Source organism: Sitophilus oryzae, unplaced genomic scaffold (genome assembly GCF_002938485.1).
Source record: "Sitophilus oryzae breed Bouriz unplaced genomic scaffold, Soryzae_2.0 scaffold_177_pilon_pilon, whole genome shotgun sequence".
Lineage (NCBI taxonomy): Eukaryota > Metazoa > Arthropoda > Insecta > Coleoptera > Curculionidae > Sitophilus > Sitophilus oryzae.
Genome location: NW_022146479.1, coordinates 6979984 through 7000311, shown reverse-complemented (window position 1 = coordinate 7000311; position 20328 = coordinate 6979984). Strand labels below are relative to the sequence as shown.

Here is a 20328-nt window from a genome sequence, read left to right as displayed (position 1 = left end):
ATATCCTAATCTCAAGTATAATATCAAAAATTAACTATTGTGAGAAAGCAATTAAGAAATTCTTACTAATTTTCCTAATTGCTCAAACTATAAAATATTTTTATTAATAATCAGATATTTGTAAGTAGATATATTAATAATTAAAAGATAAGTACCAAAAATATATAAGTTTCTTTTCTAGACATAAATATATTTTTTATTGTATTGTTTAACTTATATATTTCTCTAAACATAAAAAAAACACAAAAATATAGGTTTTAATCAAAATATTTACTTGTTCTATAACTACCTGTCTGTTATTTTATACCTTAAATATTTCACAGTTTATTTACTTAATAGTTTCAAGTATTCAACATAGTTTATTGCAATGGAGCAAGTTTATCGTCAATAAAAGATCTAGATTGGGACAGTGTTGATCTATCTTCACAAGTACATTTGGAACTATCATGGGGACTGAAATAATAATAGTGGTTAGTACTATCATAATAATCAATAGTTCTAAATGTATTTTGCAACTAAAGCTCTGATGAATTTAGCTACTGTTAAAGATAAACAAAATACTACTACTGAAAGCTTTAAAAAAAGTAAATAGCTTACGTCAAATGGGTACTATAGTCATACTTATTAGGTCTATATACCGGTTTCCACTCGTTTCTAGATATGCCTCTAAAAGCTACAGGATTAGGCGTAGGTATCCTAGGATACAACAGAGAATGTGGTGGTGGAGCTTCACCAAAATTATGCCTGTGGTATGTATGATCAAAATGTGGAAATGGTTGTTCCAATACATCTCCATAGCTCTGACTAATTGGTCTTTGTTGTCCATAATCCCGATTCTATATTAATAATTAAATTACGTTTGATTCTAATTAGTACTGAAATTTTATTTACCAAAATATTGTCATTATTTCTGCTGAAAATGTTTTGATAGTTATGGTTCTAAAACAACATTAATTGTATATAAGATTTTAATGCAAAATTTAATTTTAAATTACCAAATTGTCATTGTATCTGTTAAATGTACTGTGGGAAAGATGGTAATTCTGGTTCTGAAATAAAATTAATATAAAAAAGTTGTAATATTATGTAATTCAAAATATTAATTACCAAATTATTGTCGCTATTTCTGTCAAAAGCTCCTTGAGGTAGATAATTATGTCCCTAGAAGAATATAATATATCTTAAGGACTTAAAATTAAATGTTTTTATATTTACCAAAAATTGGCCATGGCTTCTATCAAACGACCCAGGTGGTATATAGTTGTAGTTCTAAAATTATATTACAAATTTTAAACTTGTGCAAAAACGTTAAAGTGTGCATAATACTTGAGTAATTTAGATATGTTTTTTTTTTAATTTATGTTTAACTATAGTTATAAAAATATTTACCAAAGGCCTTGAGGGTGGACGATAAAGATTGGAAAAATAATGATTTTCATTTCCACTATTTCCTATTAGATTTGGGGAATTCCTAAAGGATCTATCGTCACCTGTAACATCTAAATCTGACCCTAAATACAACTAAATGTGAACAAACAACATTATAATATAAGGTCTGTTGATTTACCTCTATAACCAACATAAATGGGTACCTCAGACGCATTTTTTAGTGAATGATTGGTTTTATTGAAGCTTACTTTTGTTTTCACATGAACTAAGACCTCCGTCTGTATAGAATCGGAGCTATTAGTCACATTACAACCCCTCTCGCCACAAGTAAAACTGTATTCTGTACCATTCGGACTGTTTTCTGTAGTAGACGTTTTATTATCTTCAAAATCCAATTTATCCGATATTGGTAACTGTTTAGCTGAAATGTGCCTATTAAAAATAATAAAAAAAATTATAAAACTTACTGGTTCTCCACAAACAAAATAAAATTATCACAATTCGAAATAAACGATAAGCCATGATGGATTTGAAATAGAGTGTTAAGGTGAACAAGATGAAATGGTAAAAATGACGCCAAAACAAGAGGAATAGCGTGCTTTTCGTTTCCTGAGATTATTTTTTGCCTATAGATGATCTCCTTCATCAGAATCAAGGTTTTTCTAGTTATAATTGGGCAATTTTAGCAATTTGCCCGCAAGACTTTTTTCATCTTAAAAACCGCGTGTCAAATATTATAAAAGAAATCAAGAATACACGCAAAGTTTTGGATGTCAGGTAGATATTCCAATATTGCTTTAGACAACGTCTAACAGCAACTTTACCATAAAACGTTTTGATTATACTCTAATACTACATTTTTCTACTCTATCACTGCATGACCTCTTCTCGTACCAAATAAAAGTTAAATATTTTTAATACCAAAAAACTGAAAAATCGTTAATGAAATATTAATGTACAGAAATTATGTAAATTATTTAAAAATACAGGTAAAAAGCCTACTGGGCTAATTTTAAAGCAAAGTATAAAATAGAAATTAGTAATGTGATAGATAAAATACTGAGATATACAACCAACAAACTTTATTTAAATCTTAAAATACATCAAACAACTCAATATCTTGGCACACAATTACAATATTGTCTCATTTTTATAGTTTTATATAGATATTTATTAAAAATAGTTTTCTTATGCATATACAAATTATAAAAAAAAATTAAAAAAATTCTATATTTGAGTTAAATATTTGAGTCAAAATTATATATAAATAAAATACTCGAGAATATATGTGGGAGAATGCCTATTAAGCTAGCAGCTATAGCATACTTGAAGCATTTTCACCTCCTTTGGCTTTTTCAAAGAACATAGCATCCTAGAAAACATTACTATATTCAACGGTACTAACAATATTTTAATAACTTACAATAAGAAAACAGGCCCCTAGCATCACCGCCTTCATTCTCACATCCAAATCCATAGGAAATGTAATTCCAAAATAATCTGTATCTGTGAACATTTCCCTAATAACTCCAGACCATTGTTTTGAGATTTTCCCAACTTGTACACTCCCATCTCCAGACATGATTTTAAACTCAACATCCCCACAAATGCTCATTGTGCAAAAAGGACCCTCAATACGAAGTACTGTATCACCACTGGCATTTTTCACAGCAAAACTTGGACAAAATATACTCCATTCTTGTTCAACAGTTCCTACTATTGTCCCTGGGGGAGATGATACCTCCATACTCTAATAGATATTATAGAAAAAACTAAGCAATTTATTTAATGTACACAAAAAAAATATATACCTGAAGACAACAAGGAAAACAGCAACTATCACAGGCTAGAGGGCGATGTAAATGTATAATTTCATTTTTAAAATTATCTAAAATTTGCATATCAAAAGGTCTCAAAGGGCCACAGCAATTTCTAGTTAAACAGTCAGACTCTTCAGCAGCATAATAAACCTTTTGACCTAAACTATTTTTAACAGTAAATTTGTTCTTGGTTTCAAAGCCAGTAAGAGCTAAAAAATAAATGGTTATAAATAAAATTGAATAATAAAGTCTTAAGTAGTACCTTCCAATACTTCAACTTTTTGGTGAACTAGCAACTGATCAATCATAGTAAGATACTCCAATCCTGGTGGACAATTGGGAATACCTTGCGGCATATTCATCCATCCACCTGTAAAAGAAGTTACATATTTTATTAGATAGCATTCCAAAATAGTCAAACTATACCTTTGCTCTTCTTCAGTAAAAAATCTAATATAGCCTTTCTTTTTAGGAGACCTTTTAATCTTAAAAAACTTTTTAAAATTACGAAATACAGCACTTTTTTTTGAACGAAACCAAAGTTCCTTTAACTCAGGCATTACAAGAAATACAACAGATTGTTTCAACTGCTAATAAACAACATATATATTTAATATTCTTCGACGAGTATTGAGTAGAAATTTTTTAAAACAGAAATCACAACAATCCTGATTACAAGAGAAAACAAAGCCATTGCCCTAATTAAAAATAATAAAAGCTTTTTTTAAAATAATAACTTTTGAATTGATTGTACAGGAAAAATAGCTGTAGCAGAAGGAAGACAGTCATTAAAATAATTGAAAGATAGTGAGTGCCCAAGGCTCATAGTCAGAGTAAACATATTAAATTATTTTGAAGTTCTAAATATTAAATAAATAATTTCTATTGTACCAATTTGTAAATAATGAAGTCTTAAAATTTATCTGTGATAACAATGACATTATCTTCACTTTATCAGTTTCATCAATATTTACATTATATCAAAATAAAAACAATACTCTACATAACCACTGTTTTTATAAACCTCCAGAAAGTAAGTCTTAAATTGTTATGAACTATGATCTCACATTATTTTCTCAAGTAATATAATTAAAAACAAGGCCACCTGAATGAATTAGTTCACGAGTCAAGTCATATATAAGTATAAAATTATATACTTGCTGCTGATCCCGGAATGGGTTGATTAATGACGGGTCCCATCGTGTGCGGTCCGTTATAAGGAGCTGGTGGTCCATTGTATGGATTTTGGGGTACATAAGGTGGAGGAGCAGCATATCCTCCTTGTCCTGGCATGAACCCTTGTGGAGGACCATAACCGGGTGCATTAGGTGTAGGAAAACCAGGATGTGGTGCTGGAGGATACTGAGCTAAAAACCAAATATAATTACCAGTGCTAATAATTTCTATATTATGTGAATCAACTTACAATTATATGGAGTTGGATAGGCTGGAGGTTGAGAATTAGGCGGTGGATAAGACATTATGGAAAATTAAAAACAAATTAGGTTTTTTTTTCTTATGAAGAAGCTAAAAATAAGGATGTTATTAAAAGAGAATACACTATACAGATTCATTGCTATTATGAGTAACACCCCCACTTCTTGATTACCATGAAATATTTGCTTAGCTAACATCTATATATAGACCCCCAAGTAGTATAATTGCGTAATTATATTTAAGTGTTCATAAACATGACATAAATATTAATTACCTACCTGTATAAAATTAAGCTTTCCCAATTTTTTTATTAAGTATTGTCATCAATCAAGTATTGATCTTCTGTGCCTTCTGTGTTTACATTATACCACACATTATACATAAACACTAGTCAGAGAGAGAAAAAAAATATTAACAGATATAGGGGTGGGGAAAATGAGCAAGAATTGAGCAAATGCGCACCAAAGATATATAGGATGCGCAAGAACTGGCAAGAACACACACCAAAATAATCTCAAAAAAACCTTAAATATTTTCAAATAAATTATAAGGAAGAAGTTAGTCCTTGTGGTTAGTCCGTCAACAGCTGTTATTACTTATTGATCACCCCTGTAGATCTAAGTTAGAATAGGCGGCTGCGGCATCATGGCAAAAGATTGGCAAATGGTTACATTTTTTACGTGTAACCAATGTATTTGCTACATACAAATTAAATAACTTTATAACACAAAAGATATTGAAACATTGAAAAATTTAAGTGACAAATCTCTGTATATTATACAATTATACAGGTAATACCATTATACAAAAATACATTTAATGTTTAGGAATACAATAAAGAAAAATAATATTCTGTTCGATTATAAACTCAATTTCGGTCACAGAATATACTACGATTTCGGTGTTTAAAATTGCATGTTAAATGTTTGGCATAATGTCGGATCTGTGGTCAATATGCAATCTAATAGTTTCCATGCCTATTGCCAGATGGCAGCACAGTATGAAAACAATTTATAATCGAATTGCTAAGAATTTGAGGTTGAATGGTGGAGTGTCGCCGTTGTTCTTAACATGTTTAAATTTGTAGTATCTTGTGAATAGTTATATATGTGAGAATAGCTTTATATTAAAATTAAAAGTGTTGTAGGTAAGTAGGAAACAAATCAAAACAAACAATAATGCGCAAACTCGTGTAATATGGCTCCGAATCAAAATCCAACGCCAAGTTCGATCAATATAATATGCGATGTGACGTAAATGGAACGCCATGGCGTTCACTAAATATTTACTTATGTAAAAAATGTTTTGTATAGTGGTCTAAAAGTGTTAAGTGGTATATTTTGTGAAAATTTTCAAAATCTGCGCTATGAATTATTATTTTCCATTAAATCACTCCGATTCACGCAGGTGCGTACGCAGACGTAGTATAAATTTTAACTGAGCCTGCTCCATTATTGTTTTCAAGAAATGGATACGTTTTTTAAAATGTGTTATTCTGCTACAAATATGTATTTCATATTGTTAAAATAATCTTAAATCCGTGAAGGACTATTTCTTCGCCAAATGTGCATGTTTTTGCTAAACCTACCACATGGTTTTACATTTGAAAAGGATTTAAAACCTGGTCTTACAATCTTCCATTATGACTGGCGCCAAACCATCTTTCGTGCGCACATACTTGTGTCTGTTGCATGTGCATGCGTTAAAAAATTCAATTTAAAAACAAGATTAATGTTTCATCCACAATAAATATACCCTTTAATTTTATACCCCAAATAAATATCCAAGAGATCCCTTAATAGTTCTACACTCATTCGGGAAGTATCGATTTTTATGACAGCATAGCATTTGAATGAAATAAATTCCAATGTTTTAATCTTAATACAGGGTGACTCATTTACTGAAATTTACTTGTATTGCGTTAATATATATTTAAATTATAAATCACTGTGTTTTAAATATTATAAGTAGAGCACCCCAATATGATTAAAGTTTCCTTAATAAATACAATATACCTATCAATTATAATTTGGGGGTTATACCATATTACTGAAAACAATATTGCTAAAACAAAATACAAGCCAGCATTTCGCGGATGACCTGGTAATACCTCCTAAGTAATGGCAGATAGGGGGTATTGCCAGTTCACCCCCGATTTATAATTTAGATAATACAAACTAAGATCACAACATTCTTTTAGGAAATCCTTTCAATGATTAGATTAAAGTCTTGGTGAATCTAATATGAACACAAATGGAAGTTCGAGCAATGGAGCTGACCAGATTACCATGGTGGTGGGTTCTCCAACGGCATTGTCCGTACAATCAGATGATGATGATGACCAGTGTTCTTCATCCCCGGGCTCTACTTATGAAAGTAACACAGACCTCATGGCTGCAGCTATGGGTGATGAGGTTACAGCACAGTTGGCCGCAGCTGGTATGAGAGGTTTTATTTTAAAGTTACATTTCATAGAAAAATACTATTTATTATTAGGTCCAGTTGGAGTCGCGGCAGCAGCAGCCATTGTGTCATCCAAAAAGCGAAAGAGACCACATTCATTTGAAACAAATCCATCTATTAGAAAACGCCAACAAAACCGTTTACTCCGAAAATTAAGGGTAAAAATTATCTTCTTTCTATGGATTATACTATAAAAATCTGTTTTTGTGTTTATTTTCTTTCTCTAGCAAACTATCGATGAGTTTGCCACGAGAGTAGGCCAACAAGCAGTCGTTTTAGTAGCAACTCCAGGAAAACCAAATACCAGTTACAAAGTGTTTGGAGCAAAACCACTGGAGGATGTAATAAAGAATTTAAAATCCACTATTATGGAGGAGTTAGAAAATGCTCTTGCAAATCAAGCTCCCCCGCCAATTCAAGATGACCCTACTCTGTTTGAGCTGCCTCCTTTGATCATAGACGGTATTCCAACACCAGTCGAAAAGATGACTCAAGCTCAATTGAGAGCATTTATTCCACTTATGTTGAAATATTCGACAGGCAGAGGTAAACCAGGGTGGGGCAAGGAGTCAACTAGGCCTCCTTGGTGGCCAAAGGAACTTCCTTGGGCCAATGTCAGGATGGACGCTAGAAGCGAGGATGAGAAACAAAAGGTATAACCGTATGTAACCAAACAAAAACCACATTAATAATTTTTTTTAAGATTTCATGGACTCATGCTCTCAGGCAAATAGTAATCAACTGTTACAAATTTCATGGGCGCGAAGACCTTTTACCAGCGTTCACTGAAGAAGATGAAAAGGCCAATGCCGCGGCGACGTCGAACGCTAATGTACGTATATTCTTGATATGAACAAGTTTGAAAAATAATCTCAAACATCATTGGCGCTGTTTTTACAATTTTACTAATTCTAAAGTAGATCTTGTATAAATATATTAAAGGGTACAAGAACTACTAATACATCACTAATAATTATTTAGGAGATATTTATAAAAATTATAATACTAGAACAATGAAAAAAACGCTTCAAAAAAAACAACAAAAAGTTGATTTTTTATTTGCATGATTTATTTAAATTTAAAATATTAGAATTTTAATAAGTAAGCAGTCTATTTTTGTCGTTCTCTTTTCATATATGTGTGTGTTGTGTTCAAAAAAGGGCATTTTAAAAAACATTGTAAATAATAACAATCTTATAAAATAAACATGTAAGTATGAAGAAAATTAATCATGAAAATCGACCTTGAAATAATATTTATTATTAATCGGCAAAAAGTTTATAATTGTAGTTTATTTGATTCTTATTTATTAAAAATGCAGTCTTCAAATAAAACTTTTCTTTTTATTTCTCATTTAATATTTGTCAATAATTTCAAATAAATGACACTTAGTTGTTCTGTAGTTATAAAAGCTCAACGAGAATTTACATTCCATGGTTAACTTTCAGTATAATCCTTGTTTATACACGGACAAAAGTAAAATAAACATTAAATTTCAGAGGCTTTGATATTCTAAATTGAACTACCACAAATTAACATTTGGCTAAAAAAAGTATAAATCAAAATAATAAATCCCTTTACTCATTCTATTATTTTTTGAAAGTTTGTTGAATGCGTTATTGTCTTAAGAAATAGTAGTGTTCGAAATGAAAATTATATGTTTGTATATATAATATATATATAAACGACATTAATAACAATTCTTTATATTAAAAGAAATCCATAAAAGTGACTGTAGGGCCAAGTTTAACTTATAACTATATACTCTACCACTTAGTAGGGTATTAATAATTTTTGTCTACTAGTTGTAGTTTTTTTTTGGTTGTGACTCCAAATAATTTCAACAGTCTTCATTTATTTCAATAATTGAAAACTAATATTTTTCTATGGTCTCATTGCCATAAACAATAAGAATGGTATCATTTGTACCTTCTAGTAATTGAACTTCGTTTTTGATGGCTACATTTCTCAAAACGATAGCCCTCAGAAAAGATTATTAAATAAGTATGACTGCAAAATCTAAAATTGAATAAATTATGTTAGATCAAAAACGTTCTTACCATACAGTAGCCATGATACCACAAGAACTGATGCAGAAATTCATGAGGAAAAAACGTTACTTTTCAACTGTTAACAAAAACATTCTCCATACCGCTCAAAAATGTGATATCGCTCAAAAAACCTTTAAGTTCAAATAATTTCTTGAAAAAATCCTGGGTAGTTTTTCGTGAAATGAACCCGTTGTTTAATATTTGTCACTTGACTGTCACTGGTGAATGATTAAACATAAAGAACTAATATCAGCCCACTTTTAATATCTGTATACAGGGTGTCCCAGAAATAAGTGCAAATATTTTAAGGGGTGGTAGATCTGGTCAAAAGAAACATTTTTTCTCTTTACTGTTTTTCAAATAAGTCCAAAATAACCGAGTTATTTTACTTTGAAAATTTCCAAAAAAATAATTTTTTGTTAAAATTTTGAGAACCACTGGATCTTCTCTGGATTTTCTTTCATGTAAATTTAAGCTACTACCTACGTTGCCATATTATCAAGAAATTATGGTTTTAAACTTAAAATTCAAAAAAATTCCAAAATTTTTTCAAAAAATTCCAAATTTTCAAATTTTTTTTTTGCAAAAAATACCTCATGGGCGTGTTTCTGAGGCCGAAATATACTACCAGTTAAAATATTTGCACTTATTTTTGAGACACCCTGTATATTCGTTAATGGGGGTTGGTACTTAGAATTAGGTGTTCCAATTAAAAAAGGTTGCACTGTAGTTTAGGTGTAAGAGTTTTATAAGTGCCTGGGCATCCTTAACAGTGCGTTTACTAGTGCCGTTAATATTTTTTCAGTGCAATTCGGTGGGAGTATTAAAAATGCACTCGTCAGGTGTGCCCACCCACAAGATACAGATCCAAGCTAACGGGTCGCCTCAGATTATTGCCGCCTCTCCCGAAGGCATGTCTGGATCGTCCACTCAGGTCTGCCTCGACCCCGGAGGCTATAGCTCGGACGTGGACGTGTGTAACTTTAAATACACTTTTCAGTGTTGCCTGCATTTTTTAGTTGCACCGCGTGTTTCCAAAAGACATGTCACTTTTTAGTAACCACACCTTAGATCTTATAAACTTAATAAGTTGATAAGTAAAATTTGCTTCATCTTTGTTGAAGACACTTTATCGACAATCGTCTGTCAGTCTGTCTTTTTTTGTGTATATGTAATTGTAATTATTACAAAATAAACTAAAATTTTAGCCCGGGAAATATCTAAAATTAACTTTATTTTTCTTTCAATGTAGGCAAAATTACAGTTCTGTTGTAAATCTGAATGATCTCGTCAATTTTCTAGACGACCTTGCGTTTTAATTTTGCTCAAGTAAAACGGGCTGTTTTATCGTCTACACGCATCGTTTTACTGGATACTTTGACTGACAGGTAAAATGTTATGTGTAGACGGAGCCTTACACCTGCTTATGATTTATTCCAGTCCGTGTCGGACTTAAAAACTACTTTTTTTATTTTACAAAGTGATATGTCTTTTATTGTCTGGATGATTTTTTAAAATCATCTTTCCGCAGTATACATATAATTTCGTTTTGTTTAAGTGAAGTAGTCCACATTATGGTTTCGTTCAATAGCATTTTATTATTGTAGTGCCCAAATAGCTTGGTTTTGTTTCTATATTCTCTATTTTCTTTTATTTGTGTATTTCTTATGTATAACACTGAAATTTTACTTTTTATCGTTTTTATTTCAAAAAAATCTTAATTGTTTTATAGATCACAACGCAATATGCCCCTACAGTATTGCATACAATTACAAATCCTGATGGTACTGTCAGTATTGTACAAGTAGATCCTAATAATCCCATAATTACCTTACCAGACGGGACAACCGCTCATGTGCAAGGAATGGCGACGGTATTGGTGCTAAGTCAACTTAATTTCCTTTGAAAATAATTAATTTACATTTTAGTTGCAGTCTGGGAATGGCGATGGTACACCGGTACATACCATTCAAGCTATTAGCGATGGTGGTTCTCAGGAAGTTGTTGACTTAAACTCAGTCACTGAAGCAACCCTCAATTCTGATGGTCAGATCATCTTAACAGCAGAAGACGGTCATGGTAATACATATCTTTTTGTTTATTGACTTGGCAGTGTTTAACAACCGATATTATAAAAAATAATAGTTTTTAAATTGATTTAAACAATTGATCTGATGAAATTAAGATTTAGAAACTACTATTTTTATGTCACAATAATGGAACTTTAATAATTTGTTGAATATCGATATTATACAATTCTGTTGGTGTTTTTGGTTGTTTTTGAAATGTGTGATATTTGTTTACTACATTATTTAGTTTAGTTTTATTCTTTTTTAAATGCAAACAAGAATAACTACAGCTGAACTTAAAATCTTATACAACTGAAAACGACAATAAGACGTATACATATACATCCTATTACATCATCTCTATCTGTATAAGCAAACTTTGGCCACATGCTACTCTTTTTTGCGTTAGAAAACAGTTAAGTACTTTATTTTTTAATATTTTGACATTGGTATAGCTTTTTAATTTTGGTATTAACATCTTAAAATATATACTATGGCTTTGTTAATGTAAATTTATGTAGAAAATGGTTTGGTTAATAAAAGTGTTAATTTGATTTAAATTTATCGCGTTTAAATGTCCTTTGACTTGAATAATTTATTTATTGAACCACATTCTAATCCTAAATATTTTCATGGTCTATCTGTTGATGTATAAAACTAGTTATTTTTATATAATCTTGGATATTCAGTAATTTTTAGTTATATCAGATTGTTAAAGTTCTGTTTCCTTGACAGTTTACGCATATGTTGTTTTAGAGGTTGCATACTTAGTACAAAATTATTTTACTTATAAAATTATACAATTAACAATATTTTTCTTAACATTTTAAGTTCTCATTGTATGATTATAATTATTATTACAATTTAAAAATAATATCCAGAACTACTGCATTTACTATTGCTTTGCTTTGGTTTTCTATTTTTGAGTTAAATATGAATAGACAATAAATTGGTTAAGACTTGCACCTCAAATGCCACGCATGTATAAGCCTACTTTATTAATTCAATACTAATGAATAATGAACTGAATTTCTTTGCTGATGATATTTGGAGAAACTCATTTTTTCTATGTCTTGTAAAATTTTAAAACTTATATTGAATTTTCTTACGGAAGCCACCCTGAATACTGAGGGTCAAATCATATTGACTGGTGAGGATGGACAGGGTATGTATACTTTTATTTCAAGTTGAACGTTGATAAGTAGAAGTGTTTACTTTCTTTAATTTTTGACATGTTTTTATGACACACCTAGACATATTTCTTAATAACGTGGCATGTCAAGTTTGCATATGATCGGAAAAACGGTGTCACAGCGACCCTTGAAATTAAATCGATGATAATTTCAATCACGCAATTATTCGCTCAGCGAAAAAACTCCATATCAGGTTTATTAGGTGTATTATTTGAGTGTTTCATTTCAATCTTTTTTGTCTCTAAAGTTGTGTATTTTTAAGGGGATGTCATATATTTTTTAGCTTAGTGGACTTGCAGTTGTTATATATTATATACTGAATGACTTTTAAAATATTGCCATTTTTAGACTAAATTTTCTACACTTATGCTTAGTAGTAGGCAAACGCCTACTACTAAAAGAAGAAACGCTGAAAACGTTTTCATAAAACAGCAGTTTTTTTGAAAATGTAACAGTAAATATCCATTTTAGTGTGTTTAATAAATAAAAATATTAAACGACTCTTAATTTTTGATTTTATTGATAATTTTATCATCGTTTGAGAGAACAGTGTGACGCTGATTTTTCTAATCGTACAGTATGCACTGCACATTCTGGAATATTTATTTTTCTTATTTTAATACCCTAAGTATACAGGAGGACTTGCCTGATTATTGTGTTATAAGAATTTATTGTGATAATTTTTATTCAACAATTTCAAAATATGTTTTAGTGAGCGGTGTGATAACGGTTCCTGTATCAGCCTCGATGTACCAAACCATGGTGGCAAACATCCAACAATTACACACAAATAGTGATGGTACTGTTTGTGTAACGCCGGTTGTACAAGTACCAAAGGTAAAGGTAAATTATCATTTTGTTTTTTTTTATTTTGCTTTTTGTTTAGATGGCTTTGTTATCTCAATTTCAAGTAAAAACGGACTATTTCACGTTGGAATATTTGATTTTTAGATTGAGCCGAACAACGGTGATAATATAGAGACATTAACCGTTACGCCTAGTGGCATAAATACACATACAATGATGATTCAGGGTTCTGGAGGTGAAGCTCCTCAAGTACTACAAGTTTTATCGTTAAAAGACGCAACAGTGCTAACAAAAGCGATGCAAGGTATTACAGATGTTAAAACAGAAGAAACGATAATAAGTGAATAATTCTGACCATAATGTTTGTGTTGCACATAATTGTACATAAACTAAATTCTTACAGTTCATTTTTAATGGGTAGAATACATACGGGATAGTTTATTTTATATATGTAATTTAATCGAAAATTAAACCTAACTGATGAGAAATATGGAGTGTCCCAGAAAAATATGAACAGAATTCTACCAGATAATCCTAGTTAGTCATCAAATCTTTTAGTTCTTAGAAAATGAATGTTTTTATTTATCATTAAAAGTTGGGTTGAAGTGTCGCTAATAAATTCTGCATCATATAGATTTTTTTTATAAATTGACTTAGGTGAAGCTTGACGTTAATAGAATTTAAACTGTTTCTTGCTTGCACCTGTAAAATGTATCCTTTTTTTTTGTATTAAAGGTCTAAAAAATATTTTGAAAAACGTAAATATGGTTTGACCAACATATGAACTACCTTCAGTTATTTTTGGTTCCACCTGAAATGGCTAATAAATATTTTTCCTAGATGGTTAAAAATTATAATAATATACTGATATAAAAATCTAATATAATGCGAACTTATCTGTTATCACTGTAGTTTTTTTCGGGAAGCTCTATATAATTAATTGTAGTTAGTGGTTATGTACTTAGTTACAGGAAATAATTCAGCATTAGTTAACATAAACTACCCTGTACGAAAAAGAAAGTTTTAATTTTTATTTGTATAAATCATATTTAGTACTGATCTATTGGTGTAAATGTTCAACATTTTTATGATGCTTACTTTCGATCTGATACTTTGCTGTATAAGATGAAATTGAAGTAAGGCAAATATAATAATAATGTAAGAATCTATTTTTACACTTGTATGGTATTTAAATGTAATATCAGTTAATTTTCAAATTCATCTTATAAGCAAGGTTATTATTAACTGCTAAATTAAAAGGATATAGGGACTAAACGATTTTATTATTTTTTTTTTTACGCGAGTAACCTTATAGGCGGGAGAATTTATTATTTTAATTATTTCTTTTTATTTTTTCAATTATCTTGTGGTCCATTTATCCTCCTAAGTATTTTTAGCCAAAACAAGTTGAATTTTAGTTTTTAAGCTTTAATTTTTAGTAGTCACGTAGGATAAGTCACAACAACTGTTTAAAGGATTGCAGGTTTGATACATTTTTTTTCTTTATACATATATTTGCTCTAGTAGAGAGTGACCCTTATTCATTATTTATTAGCTTCTTTCATACCAGAGTGATTACATGATTTTTTATATCTAATTTGTAATTCTGCAAAAATTCCCTTATATATACAAAAAACAATAAATCTTTAGAGAGGTGTATTATTACAAGTTAAAATTAAATATTTTTGAAATCAATGTTGATTTTATGTCAGTACCCACCTTAACAAGTTTTATCAGTTATATTTTTAATGAAAATATGTGTATATAATAGGTTTTAACAGATAATCATTGAAACTAAATGGAGAATTAGTGTATATTCCTCAATCACAGCTGCTATAAGATAAAGAGAACTGTATGGCTATACTACTATTAGGTCATAGGATAGTAATAAGAAAAAACAACTGGGATATATCAAAATAAAAAAAAACTTCCTATATGATTTTATTGCATTGTAAATTCATTTTATATCTTATTATAAGATTCCTTGATAATATAAAGGGCACATATTTTTCTTAGTTTTCACCTAGTACTCATGTGAGTATATTTTATTTTAACATTTGGTACACTATATAAAGTCAGTTGTTTCATCGTATTACATCTTGTATAAATAAACGCAAGTCTCAGAAGTACTGTTTAGTTGTCAATGAACTTCACTTTTTTACGATACACGATTCCTATTATGGTTTTCTTAAAGATAAAATAGAAAATTTTCACCTCAAAGCCTAATTTATCTGTTTTACAATGGTTAACTGGTAAATAGTTGTTGGAATATACCTTGTATTGTTAAATTAATAAAATATTAGGACTTGATTAAATGAATTGACAAACAAAATCAGCAAAGTTATTGTTACATAAAACTGATATACTAACCGGATTATAAGTCTTGTCTTGAGAAGTTATTGGTATGGTTCATATAGTATCTTTACCTAAAAGAATAAACTTATGTTAGTTTTATTAGATTATTAATCAAATTGATTTTATATTATGATTTTCTGTATTTTTGGTTATCTATTTTTTGTTATTGCTGATAGGTGAAGTAATTATATTATTATTAGAAACACTAATAAAAGTGGAGGTCGTTATTCAAGGGTATCATAGTACAGTACCAATAAAAAGTTATATAAATTCCTTTTGAATATGTTACGTTGTAAGTATCCCTATTTAAGCAAAAAAAATACCATAAATTAATTCTTTTTCATACAGTCAAGATGGGTTAATTTTACAAAAAAAAAATATAAATGTCTGTATATTAAGTTATTTTGAAATCTTTTTGTAAATATTGAGTGATTAGTGGAGTAAATTGTAGTAGAGAAAATACACTAGAATTTTTTTACACTAGAATTTTTTTACATTGTAATTATTTTGAAAGAAATCTTGGAAAGCAACTTAATTCTCACATCTGTCCTAATAGAAGAGAGGAATGCCAAAGATTAGAACTACTTGTATATTTCAAGTAATCATGATTTTTGTATTATAATTTAGACTGCCAAACGCAGTTTTGTTAGGTATGTGTTGTCATGTTGATGTTTATTGTGGTTAAAACAAAACTGCCAGTTTGCCCAAAAAAAAACAAATCGAGCCGAACCTAACAGTTCAACAGGAATGTAATTTTTTATCTTACACAATAAATCGGGTATATCGAATTATCTTTATTTGCACCGGACAAAATTTCACGATGTCCTAAATGTTATCATTTGTGTAAAAACTATTATCTAAGATTAGATTGTAGTTATTGAAATGTATATCAAATTATATCCAAATGGTCAGTGGAATAATAATTGTTTTAATATTTTTTTTATTGTGACATTTAGGATGTAAATAAATGTGTACGAATTTGTCTATTTTGTACATTTTTTAAATCTCCCTTCTATATTATTAGCTAAGGTACAATAATTGGAATCTAGAAAAATAAGAAAGTCTTCTGGATATTTCACCATTGTAAAATAATCTTCAAAATAAAATAGTTATTTTTTGTAAACACCGCTGGCGTTGATCCAACGGAGACCCATTTGTCAGCGGTTTTTTCTTAATAAAACAAATTTGCCTAACGGACAAAAATGCTTCACGTTTCAGGAGGTATCTTCTCCCATAGTCAGAAAAAAGCAGAAAACACAAAGATTATTGAAAATATCTAAATACAACTATTCAAGAATGCTTTAGTTTTTTTGAACAGATACGTCTGTTAAAGTCCTGTTAAAATGACATTATATCAAGTTAAACTTCAAAATTAACAATTAACTTAACTACTTGAGGCAAAACCAAAAAACCTCAAACTTTCTGTATATCAACATATATGTAACCTCTACATATGCCCGAGCAATGCATTTATTTATATTAGATTAGACTGTATTAAAAAATCCTCTTATTTTCCGTTTAGAGGTTATCGGTTCTTTTATCATAATTTTTGCGCTGTTAAAATCTATCTTATGTCCTGTGTGCCATGAATGCTGACAAATCTTCGATTTGCGAAAAGCGCCCTTTTTGAAATAATCTCTATGTTCTTTATTTCGAACATTTAACGGTCTAGATGTTTCATCAAGGGTGGATGGGCCATATGGGAAAACGGGAAAATTGTGCCGGTGGGCCGGTGGGCCGGTCCCGATCAGAGCTCGAAAAAGATTGGATTAGCAAAAATTAAATGGTTAATCTTCTAACTAAAGTGACGTAAGATCCTCAGTGACTCCATAACTAACTAATCAATTTTCATCAGTATAATCGTCAGTTGCTTTTAAACACAAACACCAATTTGTAAAATAACTATTGTAAAATGTCTTTCTCTGGGACACATAATTTTAATAATCATCTGTTGTTTGTTCGGTATGAAAATTTTTATTATACAAAGTGAGTCTATAGGGAACAAATATTTTCAGGGCTGGTAGATAAAATAACATAATATATTTTCTTTATCGAGTTTCAAATAAGTCCAATCGAGTTATTAAAGTTTGTAAATTAAAAAAAAATATTTTTTTTTTAAATTTGAGCCACCTCAATTTTTCGGTATTTGCATCTCTTTTAGTGCCGTAATATCAGAGATTAAGAAACTATACCGTGGGGAAATTTGCGGTGAACAGGAGTTCTAAAAAGTTTTCTAAAATATACAGAAGAATTTAAAAGAAAATGCTCGATTTTTAACATCTTTCTTTGCAAAAAAAACTCATAGACGTGTTCCTGGGATCGAAATATACCATCCCTGAAAATATTTGCACTTATTTTTCACTCTGTATAGTTTTACCCAATATTCTTTTATTAATAATTAATAAATATGACTGACTGGCAGCAAAAAAAAAGAATGAATATCATTAGGTAAATTTAAATAGTCTCGATCTAAATGTATACTAAAAATACGGTGGCGTAGATTGAGACAACTGGAGGCTTCGGTGCAATATTTTTCGAGCTCCCCTTTGTAAAAAGGTGGAACAATTTGACGCGAATTCTGCAGTTGACGGACAAAACATCTATGCTTGGCTTGAATTGGGGACGGAACTAAAAGCCAAATCTAAATTGTTGTTTAAAATGTTGCTAAAATGAGTTTGCTAAAAATTACTGAGACAGCGGAGAAGAGTTAAATAAAGTGTAAACTAGATTAGATAATAAAATATTAATATGTCTCGAAAATCCAAATATTCTTATTATGGACTGTAACATAACATTACATCAGAACACATTTATGTCCACTGTCTAGGTATTGCCTAGGTTCTTCTCGTTTGAGTCATGGCTCTGGTCATGGCATTGTCATACAAGATGCCAAATGTACAAAAGTATAGAGGAAAAGTTTCATGATAAGAACTATATAATAACCTAAAAAATGCTGCAGTTTCAACGGCGACCGCGGTTCATTCAGTTCACAGATTCAGTTAATAACACGTGTACACGAGGAGGCTGCTGCTGTAGCAGAAAAGAGAGAATTTCTTTCTAGAATGTGTAAGAAAGTATATACCCGTAAAGTAATGTATTTCACAGGGGATTGGGTCAGCTGAACTGAATGAATCAGGAAAGTTTCTCAAAATCGTGACTCGTAGCCTATTCAAGATCCAATTACCGTTATCGATAATGCAAATAAAGCAGTAGAACCCTGTAAAACTGAGCTATTTTGTAGTAAAAATAACAGATGTCCGACCCAATATTGGTCTTTACGAAAATTTTGATCAAGACAATTTAATTTTTTTTAAAACCTTTATACTATACTAAAACACCCTTACTTATATACAGGTTGTCCCAGAAATAAGTGCAAGTATTTTAAGAAGTGGTAGATCTCGATACATTAAACATAAATATTTTCTCTTCATCGTTTTTCAAATAAGTCCAAAATAACACAGTTATTTTACTTTGAAAATTTCCAATTTTTTGCTCAAATTTTGAGAATGGATCACTGGATCTTTTCTGGATTTTCTTTCTTGTAAATTTAATCTACTACCTATGTTGCCATATTATCAAGAAATTATGTTTTTTAACTAAAAGCTAAAAAAAATCCAAAACATTTTTCAAAAAATTCCGAATTTTCAAAAGTTCTTTTTGCGAAAAAACATCATAGGCCTGTTTCTAGGCTTCAACTATACTACCAGTTAAAATACTTGCACTTATTTCTGGGACACCTTGTAGTAATAAATAAAATATGTTTCTTCGTTATGGTCATTCTGTTTTTGTGGATTTGCGCCGGTTGTCTGTTTTTCCCGGGCCGGTTTCCACTTCCCCATCCACCCCTGTGTTTCACCAATATAAAATCTATCATATTCACATGGTATATGGTATTTTATATATTATATTTTTTGTTTGTTGTTCGGTGTTCATATTGGTTTAGTGTGGGTTAAAATGGATCCTTCCTGTTTTTTGCTGAAACGTCCCGTATTGATGGAATTGTGTATTGTTACCATTGTGTGTGTTCTGCCCATTGGTGTAACTACAGGGGGGCCCGGGGTTGCCGGGCCCCCCCTAGGTACTGCTGGGCACTCCCAGAGGTATCTTGAATTATGACTCTTGGCTACGTATTAATTTTTATTTGCTTGTGATGTACTAAAAATGACGTTTTCTAGTTTTGTTTAGTTAATATTATTTTGTTGAGTTCAAAAAATGTGTTAATTTTTATTTTTTTAGAAAATTTGTAGGTATTTAAGTAATCTACGGGAACACGGTTTGACAACCAAGTCTATGAAATTTACTGATAGATAAATTCATGTAAACGTTTTATTCAAAAAACGCGTTTTTTAAATTATTCTTCATTTTTTAAAAACCAAAAGACCTAGGCCCCCCTAGGATGAATTGCTAGTTACGCTAATGGTTCTGCCTATGGTTTGGGGTTTGTATTTCGTTTAATCTTTTGTCAATAAAAGATGGTGGATAGTCGTTTTTACATACAATTTTTAAAAGCAAATATATTTTATATAAGTATGTTCCTAATTGTACTTTAAATAAAGTTTGTACAAGTCAGGGAAGATTTCGACAGAGGACATGCAAAAAATAACAGAAAGTGCATGTGAGAACTACATTTTTTGCTCTTATTACATTACGCTTGATATACAGTCATTACAGACCAATTCACAGACAGTCATTTACTTGTGAACAAAATAGTGAATGCAATGCCATTTAATCTGTATCGCTGGTT

At 30.3% G+C, this 20328-nt stretch overlaps 3 protein-coding genes across 14 annotated transcripts; 1 reads left to right on the top strand and 2 right to left on the bottom strand.

Moving 5' to 3' along the window:
- Positions 1–241: 241 nt before the first annotated feature.
- On the bottom strand, positions 242–9423 carry LOC115882300 (GATA zinc finger domain-containing protein 14-like). Of its 3 annotated transcripts, none has more exons than XM_030900277.1 (9): positions 9170–9423; positions 1568–1821; positions 1390–1511; positions 1216–1269; positions 1108–1161; positions 996–1049; positions 892–939; positions 598–836; positions 242–453 (listed from the first exon to the last, which is right to left on the bottom strand). In XM_030900277.1, exons 1-9 carry the CDS (start codon positions 9211–9213, stop codon positions 360–362), a joined length of 963 nt encoding a protein of 320 aa, XP_030756137.1. In that variant the 5' UTR covers positions 9214–9423; the 3' UTR covers positions 242–359. The 3 variants fall into 3 exon arrangements, with proteins under 3 accessions (XP_030756137.1, XP_030756139.1, XP_030756138.1); XM_030900279.1 differs by having other exon boundaries at positions 622–836; XM_030900278.1 differs by lacking the exon at positions 9170–9423 and adding an exon at positions 1857–2348 and having other exon boundaries at positions 1568–1810.
- On the bottom strand, positions 2457–5058 carry LOC115882299 (phospholipid scramblase 2). Of its 2 annotated transcripts, XM_030900275.1 has the most exons (7): positions 4925–5058; positions 4636–4736; positions 4367–4576; positions 3472–3579; positions 3201–3418; positions 2813–3139; positions 2457–2761 (listed from the first exon to the last, which is right to left on the bottom strand). In XM_030900275.1, exons 2-7 carry the CDS (start codon positions 4688–4690, stop codon positions 2705–2707), a joined length of 975 nt encoding a protein of 324 aa, XP_030756135.1. In that variant the 5' UTR covers positions 4691–4736; positions 4925–5058; the 3' UTR covers positions 2457–2704. The 2 variants fall into 2 exon arrangements, with proteins under 2 accessions (XP_030756135.1, XP_030756136.1); XM_030900276.1 differs by lacking the exons at positions 4367–4576; positions 4636–4736; positions 4925–5058 and adding an exon at positions 3636–4313.
- LOC115882295 (DNA-binding protein Ewg-like) lies at positions 5616–16567 on the top strand. 9 transcript variants are annotated; one of them, XM_030900263.1, is made up of 11 exons: positions 5616–5793; positions 6847–7085; positions 7143–7267; positions 7337–7762; positions 7813–7941; positions 9966–10133; positions 10893–11033; positions 11089–11239; positions 12344–12394; positions 13135–13265; positions 13374–13829. In XM_030900263.1, exons 2-11 carry the CDS (start codon positions 6890–6892, stop codon positions 13575–13577), a joined length of 1722 nt encoding a protein of 573 aa, XP_030756123.1. In that variant the 5' UTR covers positions 5616–5793; positions 6847–6889; the 3' UTR covers positions 13578–13829. The 9 variants fall into 9 exon arrangements, with proteins under 9 accessions (XP_030756123.1, XP_030756126.1, XP_030756125.1 ...); XM_030900266.1 differs by lacking the exon at positions 5616–5793 and adding an exon at positions 5838–6053 and having other exon boundaries at positions 13135–13259; positions 13374–13730; XM_030900265.1 differs by lacking the exon at positions 5616–5793 and adding an exon at positions 5839–6053 and having other exon boundaries at positions 13374–16567.
- Positions 16568–20328: the final 3761 nt, after the last annotated feature.